Below are 14,262 nucleotides of genomic sequence, written 5' to 3'. Positions count from 1 at the left end.
TGTATTTGGTTATTAAAGAGAGCACACAACAAATAGAAATGTAAAATGCCAAGATGTGGAAAGTGGCAGTTTGTACAGCAGTATTTCTATCTTATAATTTAACACTGTGAAGATGAAAAGCTCTTTTAAGTAAGTTGGAAGGAAGTTCTTCTAATACTAATATCCCTAAAAGGTTTTCTATGTAGTCTGAAAACCCAACAGCTTGAAAAGATTGGTTATATCTTATACCTTGAAGTCTGTGTTGTTTACATGTTCAAAAACCAAGGCAGGAGTTCGTGACTAGGGAAAAGAAAAAGAAAACACACATTAGCAAAAGCCCTGGCAGCTTTAATGAGCACAATGTTTGCGGATGCTACGTGGTGAATTTGGCAGTCCTCGCCTCAGTAGTAAGAATCCCTCTATTGCTACAAGCCCTCCCCCCTCTCTGATCACCACACTTAGGTCATTTTTGGGATGGATTTCAAACAGAAGACATGGAGCTGAAGTCTCACCAGGCTCTAGGCAGCCCGACAATGCGCCCATCGCCCATCGGCATCGGACCTGAGTTTGCAAAATGGATTAACACATTTCAGTTTCCAGTGCTATCAGTCTCTTATCCTAGAAGAATAAGAAATAGTCTGTGGGTGGAGGTCTCTTTGAAAGAAAGACCCAAACTGGTTAAATGCTATTAACTGATTAAGCACTTTTATAGCAGGACTTAACAGTAGAGGGGGGAACAGAGAGAGGCCAGCTGTGCTCTGAGTCAAACACCACCTCAGCCCTGGTGGGCCTTGCCAGCACATACTATACTTACCACAGGGTCTTTTACAATGTCTGCCAGTGTGATGATGTTGGGACCGCCTCGCAAATTCTCCAAAATCTTTATTTCACGCTTAATTTTCTTCTTCTTTACTGGCTGAAAGAGTAAAAGTTCAAACATCAGTGAAATAAAGTATTTCAGGCTATTTCAACAGATAATGTAATACATACATATTTATGAGCTCCTTGAAAGAAGGAAATGTGTCAGATTCATCTCTCAATCCCCTTCTCCTAGCCCTATGACAGGCATTCTGTGGGTTACTTAGCAAATGTTGAATTTAAAGAAAAAAGATTTCCATTCCAAAGATTAGACCTCTGCAGAATTAGCATTTAATTCCAATCATCAGTCTTAAAATGTTAACTCTTTACAACTATACAAACTAGGATTATAAATGGTAATACTAATACTATAAATGGTAATCTTGAAAAATCTTTTTACCAATTAGAATGAAACAGACTTTTTCTATTCCATCCTCTAAGTCTATAAATAAACACCCAACAGAGGTTGGGGGAACAGTACCAACATCAAGAACGGCCAAATCGGGGAAAAAAAGGACACATATGTAATACCCTTTGTAATACTTTAAGCAATAAAACAATTAAAAAAAAAAAAAAAAAGAACGGCCAAACCATCTTTGTGCAGCATAAACTTGTGGGTTAAATGTGGGCCTAGGAGTAAAAAATGCCTAAGGTAAATCCTATTTTCATGACCTGCTGGCTGTATGCCTATGGGTAAGTTACATGACCTCTCTAAGCCTTCATCTGGGAAAAATGATCAACAAGAGTACTTATCTCATAAGATTGTTATAAGAATCAAGTGAAATATATGAGATCTCAGAGTATTACTGGGATAGTATCTAGCTAGCCTTATGACCAGTATTCCTATAAAATGAACTCATCTCTCTATTCTAAAAAGACCACTCTGCAGAGTCCCTGAATATACTTCCATATTCTTTTGTCCTCACTCATCATTTCCACATCTTCTCTGGGACAGAATCTTTTTCATTTTTCTGAGGAGGGCTTTGGTCCAACTGCACCATCTCCACAAAGCCTTCCTCATAAGTAGTCTAAAACAGTGCTGGTCCAAAAGAAATATAATGCCAACCACATGTGTATTCTAAATGTTCTAGTACCCATGTTAAAAAAAGATAAAGAAACAGCCCGGCCGGTGTAGCTCAGCGGTTGAGCACTGACCCAGGAACCAAGAAGCTGCCGGTTCAATTCCAGGTCAGAGCACGTATCCAGGTTGCAGGTTCAATCCCCTGTGTATGTGTATGTGGGGGCGAGGGGGGCAGGATTGATGATGTTTCTCTCTCATCCATGTTTCTATCCCTCTCCCTTCCTCTCTTTCTAAAAAGCAATAAAAACATATTTAAAAAAATAGACAAAATTAATTTTAATAAAATATTTAACAAAATATATTCAAAATCTTATTTTAACATGTAAATCAATATAAAAAATTACTAATGAGCAGTATAGATATATTTATTTTACTAAGCCTTTGAAATCTAGTATATTTTATCCTTATAGCATATTTCAGTTTGGACCAGCCATACTTAAAATGCTCAATAGCCACATGTGACCCATGCCCGCTGTACTGACCTGCAGCTCTTTCCCAGGGTGTCAGTCACCTCAGACTACCGACATACTGCATACAATTCTCAGAAATTATTTTAAGCATATATAAACTCTTCATTAATGAGATCAGTGGTTATTCAACTTTGATGATCCATAACCTGGATTTTTTTAATACACAGATTCCCAGGGTCCACCTACATCTGCTGAATCCGAATCTATAGTGTTTTTTTGTTTTTTTTTTTTTTTAAACTAAGCCAACATATAAAAATCAGGAGAATTCATATATGTATATAAATCTTTATAGTTTCTTTCTGCAAAGGAGTATCAAGCAATGATGGTCTTGCACTACTACAGCACCCATCACTCATTTCCTCTAATCATGGGCATTTACATCAGACTAGCTGCATGTCATCTGCCTAACCTCTAAAGGCCTGCATTTGTGACTCTTCATCCTTACACTGTAGAGGTAACAATTTATTGAAAACAAAAGCATGAAATAGAATTAAAAACAGAGGAACTCAGTATTAGGAAATCAAATCAGTATTAGGCTTAGAGAGAGGACTAAACCTTTAGGCCCTTCCTCTGCCACAATATAGCTGTATGACTGGAGCCAATCACTTCTCTTGCTTTAGTTTTCTGATCTGTCAAATGAAGATAATCTCTATTGATTTCAGATAGCAAAATAAAATAAAGTGTTAAAGTACTCCAAATGCCCTTTCAAATGCTACTTTAAAAAAGGCATCACTATTACTTAAAACAAATCTAAATTCCAAATACCTCTGAAATTACAATCTCTCTCTTTTTTACTCACCTTGAGAATTTTAACAACAACTTTTTCATTATTTGTGATGTTGATGGCTTCAAATACTTCACTATATTTACCCCGGCCTAATTTTCTAACCAGCTGGTAATCATCTTGATTTCTGTAAACAAAGAGCCAAAGTCACAATGATTTTAAAAGTTCAACTTATCAAGCACTAATTCAACTTATAAAATTTATTAGCAGTAAGAGTAAAAGAAATATGAGGGCCGGAACCGGTTTGGCTCAGTGGATAGAGCGTCAGCCTGCGGACTGAAAGGTCCCAGGTTCGGTTCTGGTCAAGGGCATGTACCTGGGTTGTGGGCACATCCCCAGTAGGAGACGTGCAGGAGGCAGCTGATCAGTGTTTCTCTTTCACCAATGTTTCTAACTCTCTATCTCTCTCCCTTCCTCTCTGTAAAAAATCAATAAAAAAAAATTAAAAAAAGAAATATGAGGTATCCTATACAATAATCCTATAGAATAAAGAGCTAGTATGCTAATTAGACCAGATGGTGGAATGACCTTTGGGAACGACTAGTGGGTGGGGGGATGGGGCCGAGGTGGCAGCTGGGGCTGCAGCCAGGGCCAAGCCCTTTGCACCATTTTTCATGCATCAGGCCTCTAGTTTCAAATAATTCCCAAATCATTTTCTTTATTTTAATTGGGCCAATTGAAAATGGGCGCATTCCAAATCCTTTCAATTATTCTTTCAAACCCAAAATTGTTTACATCTATATTGGCATAGGACACATAGCTAGCTTGTATTAGGATTCATTATACATGCTTGCTATAACAACAAAAGCTTTCCCTTAGAGATAATTTTTACATATTCCAGTCTCCTAGTGCCTGGCCCACTGCTGGCATTTAGCAGGAAGTAAATACACATTACAAGAATATTTCAATTCAGCCACATTTTGGGAGCAGCCTATTTTGAATGGGCTTCTTTGTAGGTAAGTGGCTTTCAAATATATAGGCTTGACTTCCTACTTGTTCTCCTAGGCAAGCCCTGAGGACAGTCCATATAATGGAGTTTTGCAAACTATATTATAGATCATGAACCATAGTTGGGAGGTCCCTTCCTCTATTTTACCCATATTTATTTCATGACCACTAAATAATATCAGAGGTAAAAAAAAAAAACCACAACAAAAACGCTAACATTTTCTCTCTGCCCCTGCTTACAATTTAGAACACTTTGCTCTAAAGAATGACACAGTCCTTTTAGTAACGTCTACATTCTATTTATTTCTGCTGGAGACACTGAGACTCTAACATGTCAAAAATCAGCCATTAATTTTCCTCAAGCAACTAAAAAGAAAGTAAATCAACAGAAAAGGCAAAAGGAAGTAAGGACAATGAACAACATAATAATCATGGCAGGTCTAGGGAAAGGAAGCTTTAGTTCTGATTGAGATCCCCTCCTGTGGGAAGGTAGCCTATGTAATAAAAGGCTACTATGCAAATGAACTGAATGGCGGAACTGGTCGCTATGACGTGCGCTGACCACCAGGGGGCATGGGCAGCAGGCGGCAGAGTGGGGAACATGGTGGGCCTTGGCCGTGGCAGAATGGTGGAGCAGGTGAGTGGGGGTGCCAGACTAAGTGGGGGTGGTGACTGTCATTGAGGCGAGCCTCTGGTGGTTACTCAAAATTCTTTGCTCCCAGCGCTCGGACCTGCTGCTGGCGCTGGAGCTGCTGCTCGCACTCGTTGCCGGGGCCCGGTGTCAGCCCTGATCACCCCTGAGGGCTTCTCCAACTCCCCCTGCTCCTTAGGGGCGATCGGGGCAGCTGCTTGCACCCACTGATGGCACCGGCCCCAATCGCTCCGTGCCATCAGCGGGTACAAGCGGGGCTGGCGGGAGTGGGGCTGCGGGCAGACAGGGGACCTGGGGCCGCTGTGGGAGGGGCTGGGCAGGGGTGTGGAGGATGGGCTGAGACCCACCCCTGTGCCCACTGGAGCCTCACGGCCCACAGTTCCTTTCAAGGTGCACAAATTTGTGCCCTGGGGCCCTAGTAGAAAATAAAAGCAAGCATGTGAATAGGACCATACCAAAAACTCAATAGTGCTATTTTAGCAGAACTAAGTGTAGAGCACTAAATTTGAATACAGTAGTTGAATTTCTGTAAAACGGAGAGGCATCCCTAGAGCCCAAAGCCTGACATTAGGAGAATTGTTAGATTATCAATAACTAGAGGCCCGATGCATGAAAAATTCGTGCAAGAGTAGGCCTTCCTTCCCCTAGCTGCTGGGACCGGCTTCCCTCTGGCACCCAGAACCCGGGCTTCCCTCCTCCAGCCACAGGCAGGCACCTGGGACCCAGGCTGGCTTCCCTCCAGCCCTGGTTTTGTCAGGAAGGACATCTGGAATGATGTCTGGTCTAATTAGCATATTACTCTTATTATTATAGATAACATTTACTGGTATTGTACCACTGGTTCTGGACAGTATATCTTTAAAGTACACTATGTCTCCTTGTGCAGAAGCAATGTACTTAACTGTTAAGATTCACAACCCAATCATGATTAAATACACCCACAATTTTCGGAGGGTATATTTATCCATTTACAGGCTATGGACATCACATGTGGATAGATATAAATTATAGCATATGGGAGCTGTAGCTTTATGAGTTTTCAAATAGTTTTCTTTTGCATTTGAATGTCAAAAAGCTTTTTATCACAAAGTATAGCCTGATGAATAAAACACATACCATGTTAGGACAAGAAATGCAAACATCCAAATGAAACTGCAAAGAGAATTAAGAGAGCAAACGCTGCTGTTCCGGCAGAGTGCAACTGTTCAAGATGGAATTTGGGCTGAATTCCATGTTACACATGTCTAGTCTTATGATAAGGGCAAGTGTTTAATTTTGATTCTCATTAGAAAGAGGACACCTTTCATTCTTCAGAATCATCATGGGACAACATTCTCTGACCTCAAAAACACTTTATGTAAGAGTTTAGTCTTTTCAAAATCTCTTAAGTTTTAATTCTCACCTAACCACAAAGCCCTTAGCTGAGGCAAGTTGATAGGTAACTCTTTGTTATCAGCTTCGTACACAGAATATATAAATCAAAGAGTAAGAAAAAGACTGAAATGATTCTTAAATGATAAGCTCATCAAAATTGTTAATTTGTCAAAGCAATACCTTGGTTCTTCATTGCAGAAGAAAACACAAATCGGACTTCTATCTTGAGGTTTACAAATGCTCAGCCAGAGAGGTTGCCTGACATAAATTACTCTACAAATCCATGAGTCAGCCCTTTGGGTGAATATAGTGAAATAAAAGGAAACAATTACCCCCATTCCACCACATGTGACTCGTAATCCCAGTATTCTCGGGGTCTGTGCGTATTAACATCTGTGTAAACTCTGGCCCTGCTTGGCACGGGTCCCGACATGTCAGACAGGTTGGCGAACAAAGCTGATCTTGATGTTTGGAGATCTGGCAGTCACTGTGTTCAGAGGCAGCTGTAGGGTGGGGTAAGACTTTGTTTCAGAACTGTTTTCTTCAAACTGCAGAAACAAAATGCACAAAGGCCAAGGAATTACTTTTTAAAAGCATATAGGAAGAAAAATTACCTTACAACAATGGCCTTAAATATAGTTCCTGCTAAACCAATGAATATATCCGAACTGTGTCACAGTGTTTCCCTTAACACAGAACAAAACCAAACCTGTTTTTCAGCCCTATTCCCTATCCTGCAAAGTAGTTTGTTACCTCCTCACCTAAAGTCTGGATAGCCTGGAAGGGAAACATGGCATTGAGGACAGACCCATCAGCATTACTACTATTTATACATTCTATAGAAAATGTTGGCAAGAACAGTACTTTCCTTTCAGCAGTTTTCTACAGCTCAAGTAGGGATGATAAAAGGCTCTAGAGTGGTGACAAAGCCAAGAATATAAACCACCAGTCTGACTCTAATATTTGATGAAATAAGGAAGGAAAGAAATAAAGACTGTTCTCACACATCAAAGTTCAATGTCATTTTACATTAATCCAAATCATTTGGGGAACTTTATGTAATAATCAGTACATCCTTGATCACCATTTGAAATGTATACTTTAGTTCATTAAATTTAAAAATAAAATCAGTAATATCCTTTTTATTTACTTAATACAGGTGTAAGCTTAATAAAAACTGATAGTAAACATTAACATATATTGGATGAACTAATGCAAATTTGAGAGAAAAATCCGTGAAATTTTAGAAATACAAACAAACTGGTAAACTAAGTCCCCTTCATGATGTCTTCCCTGATTGTTCTGAGATTCCTATAGCATTTGTTGATTCCTGTTACTCTGCATTTTATTAAAAATGCATTGAGTCTCCAGCGGTCATAACCTGTGGACACATCACCACCTATGCAGTTTTCTGTCCAAGACTGCATAACTTTGATCTAATTATAAGGAAACACTGGACAAACAGAAAATGAGGAAGATTCTATTAAAAGGGGGTGGGGCGAGTGCCCAGCTGGTGTGGCTCAGTGGTTGAATGTCAACCCATGAACCAGGAGGTCACAGTTCGATTCTTTTTTTGTTGTTGTTAAAATATTTTTTCCCCACTAATTTCAGAGAGGAAAGGAGAGGGAGATAGAAAAATGAATGAGAGAGAATCATTTATTGGCTGCTTCTTGCAAGCTCCCCACTGGGGATCTAGCCCACACCCCAGGCATGTGCCCTTGACCGGAATCAAACCTGGGACCCTTCAGTCCACAGGCTGACGCTCTATCCACTGAGCCAAACTGGTGAGGGCCACAGTTTGATTTTGGTCAGGGCACATGCCCGGGTTGTGGACTTGATGTCTAGTTGGGGGTGTGCAGGAGGCAGCTGATTAATGATTATCTCTCATCATTGATGTTTTTATCTCTCTCTCCCTCTCTACAAATAAACAAACAAATAAAACAAAACCCATAAACAAACAGAGGGATGGATATACCGTGCTCTTAAAAAATGTAAATATTATAAAAGACAAAGAAAGGCTAAAAAGACATGACAACTAAATACAATGTCCTACCCTATCCTGTACTGGAGGGGAGGAGGGAGAGAGAAATGCTGTTAAAAAACAATACTATGGCCCTCAGCTTGTTTGGCTCAGTGGATAGAGTGTCAGCCTGTGGACTGAAGGGTCCCAGGTTCGATACCAGTCAAAGGCACATGCCTGGGTGGGCTCGATCCCCAGTGTGGGGTGTGCAGGAGGCAGCCGATCAATGATTCTCTCTCATTATTGATTTTTCTCTCTCTCTCCCTTCTCCCTTCCCCTCTGAAATCAATAAAAATATATATTTAAAACACACACACAATACTATGAAGATCAAATGACAAAACTGTAATTTAGATGGTAGACTGGGTATGCTCTTGTTGTGTATACTTTTCAGTGTCATATCTGTACTATCTTTTTTGTAAATTTGAAGTTACTTCCAAATAAAAGGTTAAAATAAAATCTGTATAAGGAAACTGTGGAAAATTGACCTATAATCCCATAGCTACTTAATAGAAAAGCGAGGGCCAGAAACCAAACTTGATTCTTGTGACAGTGATTTCTCTTGCCATCAATCATATACACTAATTAGATAACAATAGCTAACTCTGCAAGCATTCACTATGTGCTTTACGTGGATTTCATTTAACCCTCACCACATAAATGGTGAGAAAGTTATCATCTCCATTTTACAGATGAGGAAATTGAAGTAAAGAAAGGTTAAGTGACTTGCCAAAGGACACAGAGCTGGAGGAACTGACATTCATCCAGACTATAAAATAGGCATCACTGTAATTACATCATAGGTTTGTGGAGAGGATTCAATAACTTAATGAATGCCAACTGTTTACAACTATGCCTACTTGAGAGCTCTGAGACCCATTTATGACAACTATGTTTTTCCAATGTTGTATTTAAGCTGGAGATAAGCCAGAAAAGATGTCTCCTTATACACATGGTTTAATGGCTTAAAGCTTTCAGAGGATGAGCAAGAGACTGGGGTGGGGATTAATGCTGTACTGGGAAATGTGACAACCAGTGATACTCTGGAGCCCCATGAGTATAAATTCAAATGGCCAAACAACAACAAAATTGTTCAAATAATTTTTAAAAAGTGAACCAAAACAGTTTTAAAAATTATTTCCAAGTATTTATTTCTTTGGTTTTATAAAACAACCAGATTATAGTAATCTATCTTTACCTAATATTGGTTAAGTGTAAAAAACACACACACCTTCCATACTAGCAAAAAAACACAAACCCAGAAAGCAGACACTTTTATTGTAACTTTTGTTCTTCCCAAGAAACCGGGTCCTTTGTGCTGTGGGAGTGCTGGCTTTTTTGTGTGGCTAGATGACTGCATTGACAACAGTGAGACACTAGGAAAATGGGTAAAGGTGTGAATGTGTGCACACCTGCAAACAGCTAAAGCAGTATAGGCAACAGCTGAAACCAACAGAAACACTGTACCCAGGTATTTATGACTTTTAATAAAATGATACTAAACTATTAAATTCTTAGCATCTTATCTGATAAAAACAATTTTTCTCTTCAGTCTCCATATGCAGTGGTTCTCAACCTTCCTAATGCCGCGACCCTTTAATACAGTTCCTCATGTTGTGGTGACCCCCAATTTCACTGTTACAAATTGAACATAATTAAAGTATAGTGATTAATCACAGAAACAATATGTAATTATATGTTTTCCAATGGTCTTAGGCGACCCCCGTGAAAAGGTCATTCGACCCGAAAGGGGTCGCGACCCACAGGTTGAGAACCACTGCTTTACAGGCATCTGTTGATCGCAAAGCCTTAACTTCTTTCTGCTCTCAGCTTTAGAAGTTTGTAAAATCAACACAAATTTATTAACAGGGATTAGATGCAATAGCGTGATGAAACAGTAGAGTCCTGGTTTCAAATCCCTAATTGGCTACTGGGTTTCTTCCAGCGTTGATTCATCACTTAACAAAACCTGTCTAACTGCACTTGCTGACTGAAGAGAAGATCAAAGGAGATAGCTCCCAGAAAGGGCTCAGGAACACCAAACACATGTAAATTATTAAACTAGAGGCCCAGTGCACGGATTCATGCACTGGTGGGGTCTCTCAGCCTGGCCTGCGCCTTCTCGCAATCCAGGACCCAGGCTATGAGATGTAGTAGTGCATGAAGCGGCAGGCGGCTGGGGAGAAGCCTGAGCCCTGCTCCTGCTCATCCCAGCCCTGCTGCGGTGGGAGAGGGTGGGAGAGGCTTGCGCTACCGCAGCTGCGCTCACCAGCCATAAGCCTGGTGTCTGGCACCCTGTCGGTCAGCTGAGCGGCGCTCCTGCTGTGGGAGCTCACTGACTATCAGGGGGCAGCTACTGCGTTGAGTGTCTGCCCCTTGGTGGTCAGCGGGCATCATAGCGACCGGTTGCTTAGGGTTTCATATATAGAGATTATTAATATGCCACAGTTCCTCAGTGAAAACTAGTAAGAAGAAACCTATCTTTAAAAAGCTAGTTTTCACCCTGGCCAGGTGGCTCAAGTAGTTGGAGCGCAATCCCGTACACCAAGAGGTTGCAGATTCTATTCTTGATTGGGGCACTTACCTGAGTTAACAGATCAATGTTTTTCACATCAATGTTTCTCTCTCTAAAAAAAATTTTTTTAAAAAGGCTACAGTCTTCATTTCTAGTTTTCTTTTCTTTAGTTTTCCATAAAATACAAAAATTATAGCAGCAGTGGTTAATTCCCAGCTTCTCAGGGCCAGCTCATGGGTGAACATGACATTACAAAATGAGACTTCATTTCTCCCTAGAAACCACCCGATTCATGTGAAAAATATTCCCCAACTCCCATTTACTAGCCTATGAATCACAACCACCCAGTCTTCTGCTGCTCTCTTAAACCCTTGGCATTCTCTGTGATGAGCAGAGCAAGACTATTCACTAATGAAACTCTTGAGATTCTCAAGTACTTGTTTGACCCTTGCAGCTTTGTGCCTCATTATTAGCTGAAATCTAATTTATGAACTAGTGGATTTGACTCTCCACTGGGAGGGCAACTATGTATTTTACAGTGCCCCCCAAAAAACTTCACTTTACTGTCATGCATACCAAATAATTTGCTTATAGTAAGAGTCACTCACATGAATTTCAATGGTTGGCCTTCATTAAATATATGGGGAGAAGATAACAGGGTTCTTGAACTCTAGATAAATAAAATGGTGCAAAGAAGGAAGGTAATGAGATGGAGATAGAGTGGGGATGTGAAAAGATAGGAAAGAGAAGTCATCAAAGATAAACATTATTTTATTCAGAAATAGTATTTTGCTCATATCTTGGTAGACATGTATGTAGATTCACATGCAGCCTAACATGAAGGAAATACAAGGATAGCATACAATTCTCAATTATTTGATTCTTCCATACATCCCTTCCATTGTTCATCCCTTAAATATATGAGCATTTACTATGAAAAAGTACCATGCTAGGCCTTGGAAATAGAATAATGAGCAAGACAGAACAGAGTGAGACACATATGTCTTTATCTGCAGACTAAGGATAATGGAAATTCATCAGAGCTTTAGGCAGAAAGGTGATTCATATACATTTTTGAAGTTTGTTCTATACAGGTATGGGACAGGCAGAGATTAGATTTAGGGACAAAAAGGCTGCTAATAGTCACCGATGTGAGAGAGATAATGGAAGACTGACCAATGGTGGTAGCAATGGAGATATGTGGACTAACGAGGAACAAAAAATTATGGTGTAAAAACAATATCTCTGGCCCTGGCCGGTATGGCTCAGTTGGTTGGAGCATCGTCCAGTGCACCAATGGGTCCTAGGTTTGATTTCCAATCAGGCCACATACCCAGGTTGTGGGTTCGGGGCATGTATGGGAGGCAACAGATCAAGGTTTCTCTCTCACATTGATGCTTCTCTTTCTCTCCCTCCCTATCTCTAAAATAAACAACAACAAAACACCTCTGGATGGACTGGATAATGGGGTAAGGAGTGGGAGGTGAGTTTAGATTTCTGGCTAGACTGCTGATGCTTCATGAAAACAGAAAACACCTTGGAAGTGAACTCACAAAGTCAAGTCTTGGACTTAAGGTGAAAATGGTTTTGAAACATTAAAAAGGATACTGGACTGGAACTTAGATATTACAAGTCTGGAGCTGAAAAAGCGTCTCAGCTTTAAATTATCTAACCCTCCCCAGCAATTCCATGAGACGGGCATTTCTTTCTCCAACCTACTGGTAAGTAAGCTTAGTAGCTTGATAGAATATCCCGTAAAAATGGGATCAAATCCAAGTTGGCTTACCTCCCAAGGTTCAATTCTCTTCATGCGTATATAGAACTTACCACGTTCTAAACCTTTTATACAAATCTTAATTTCTCTATTAGACCTGTTGCTCCCTGAAGTCAAGATCCATGTCTAATTTACCTTGTTACTTTACAGTAGCCAGCTGGGCTTGATTTATTTAAAAAATAAAATGATGCCAGGCTGGTGTTGTTCAGTGGTTGAGCATCGACCAATGAACCAGGAATTCATGGTTCAATTCCCAGTAAGGGCACATTTCCGGGTTGCTAGCTTGATCCCCAGTGTGGGGCAGGCAGGAGGCAGCCAATCAATGATTCTCTCTCATCACTGATGTTTCTATCTCTCTCCCTCTCCCTTACTCTCTGAAATCAATAAAAATATATTTAAGGAAAAAGAAAAAAGAAAAAGCAGGTGCCTCCAAAAGGCAGGGTGCCCCAAAAACTTCTGATCATCTGGTGCACAGTTAGGGGGAACTAAAAGACCAACAAGGGTTCTTGAGAAATTGCTCCCTTTGCTCTCTCTCCCTCCCAATATTACAGCCTCTTTTACTAAAAAACAGGGCCACAATTAAAATTTGCCCCCACCTCAATAATTAAGAGAATACTGGAGAAACTTTATTTTAGCAATTTTTTAAATAGTTCTTTGGAAATTTGGAGAAGTGCCTAAGTTCTGGATACTCTGAAGGTCAATTCTCCTACTTATTGTTCATAACACATGTACCATATACCTTAAGAAAATCTAACATACCACTATTTCTATCTAAAAAGCCACCAGATTAATTCTGAAGACATGGGTAACTTTTGTTTGTTTAATGTTTAACCTAACAGAAGCCAATTATAATCAACTATGAAATATTATCTTGTCAACAACATTTTCCCTACTGAAGTCAGACCACACCTATAACCACTTCCATGGCTCTGCTTGACCTATCTATCATCCTTCCTATCTAATAAAAGAGAAACATGGTAATTAGCGTACGAATGCTACCCTTCCCATTGGCTAATCAGGGCAATATGCAAATTAACTGCCAGCCAAGATGGCGGCCGACAGCCAGGCAGTTGAAAGCGAACATGAGGCTTGCTTGCTTCAGTGACTGAGGACTCCAACGTTTCCCGCCTGCCGCTGCCGGCCTCTGAGCTGCAACTCTAAGCAACTATGTTACAAATATAGAAGCTAAACAAAACCCCAGAAACCTGCTTTAGTCGCAGGGCTTCAGCCAGCAGGATTGCAACATTGTTTCAAATACAGAAGGTAAACAAAGGCCAGAAACCTGCTTTCAGCAGCGGAGGCCTAAGAGCTGGAGCCTCAGAGCTAAAGCTGGCCCAGAATAAAAAAAAAAAGAAAAACAGGAGCGGTTGGGAGCTTCAGTCACCCGCCAGACTGAAAACAGCCCTCAGCCCCTCACCCAGACTGGCCAGGCACCCCAGTGGGGACCCCCACCCTGAAGGATGTGTGACCAGCTGCAAACAGCCATCATCCCCTCATCCAGGCTGGCCAGGCACCCCAGTGGGGACCCCCACCCTGATCCGGGACACCCTTCAGGGCAAACCAGCCGGCCCCTACCCATGCACCAGGCCTCTATCCTATATAGTAAAAGGGTAATATGCCTCCCAGCACTGGGATCAGCGGAGCCGCGAGGCCTCCTGGCACCGGGATCATCATGACAGGGGGCAGCGCCCAAATCCCCTGATCGACCTGTGGCTCTGTGTGTGACAGGGGGCAGGGCCACAACCTCCCTATCCGCCCTGCTCTGTTTGTGACAGGGGAAGGCACCCCAATCCCCTGATCAGCCCTG

The 14,262-nt window shown here is 41.0% G+C and overlaps 1 protein-coding gene across 2 annotated transcripts in view; it reads right to left on the bottom strand.

Moving 5' to 3' along the window:
- CSNK2A1 (casein kinase 2 alpha 1) overlaps positions 1 to 14,262 on the bottom strand; it is a 61,265-nt gene that overhangs the window by 21,633 nt on the left and 25,370 nt on the right. Inside the window, exons 2-6 of one of the 2 annotated variants that reach the window (XM_081096859.1) lie at positions 11,290 to 11,351; positions 6,479 to 6,694; positions 3,188 to 3,299; positions 794 to 895; positions 229 to 279 (exon numbers count right to left, since the gene is read on the bottom strand). In XM_081096859.1, coding sequence (XP_080952985.1) covers positions 229 to 279; positions 794 to 895; positions 3,188 to 3,299; positions 6,479 to 6,579 — 366 coding nt within the window. In that variant the 5' untranslated portion in view covers positions 6,580 to 6,694; positions 11,290 to 11,351. The remainder of the gene's footprint in view (positions 1 to 228; positions 280 to 793; positions 896 to 3,187; positions 3,300 to 6,478; positions 6,695 to 11,289; positions 11,352 to 14,262) is intronic. The other variant, XM_081096858.1, reaches the window with a different exon arrangement.

The sequence above is a fragment of the Myotis nattereri genome, assembly GCF_964212035.1.
Source record: "Myotis nattereri genome assembly, chromosome: 8".
NCBI classification, from domain to species: Eukaryota; Metazoa; Chordata; class Mammalia; order Chiroptera; family Vespertilionidae; genus Myotis; species Myotis nattereri.
The sequence above is the reverse complement of the archived record's forward strand: the minus strand, read 5'-3'. Positions and strand labels throughout refer to the sequence as shown.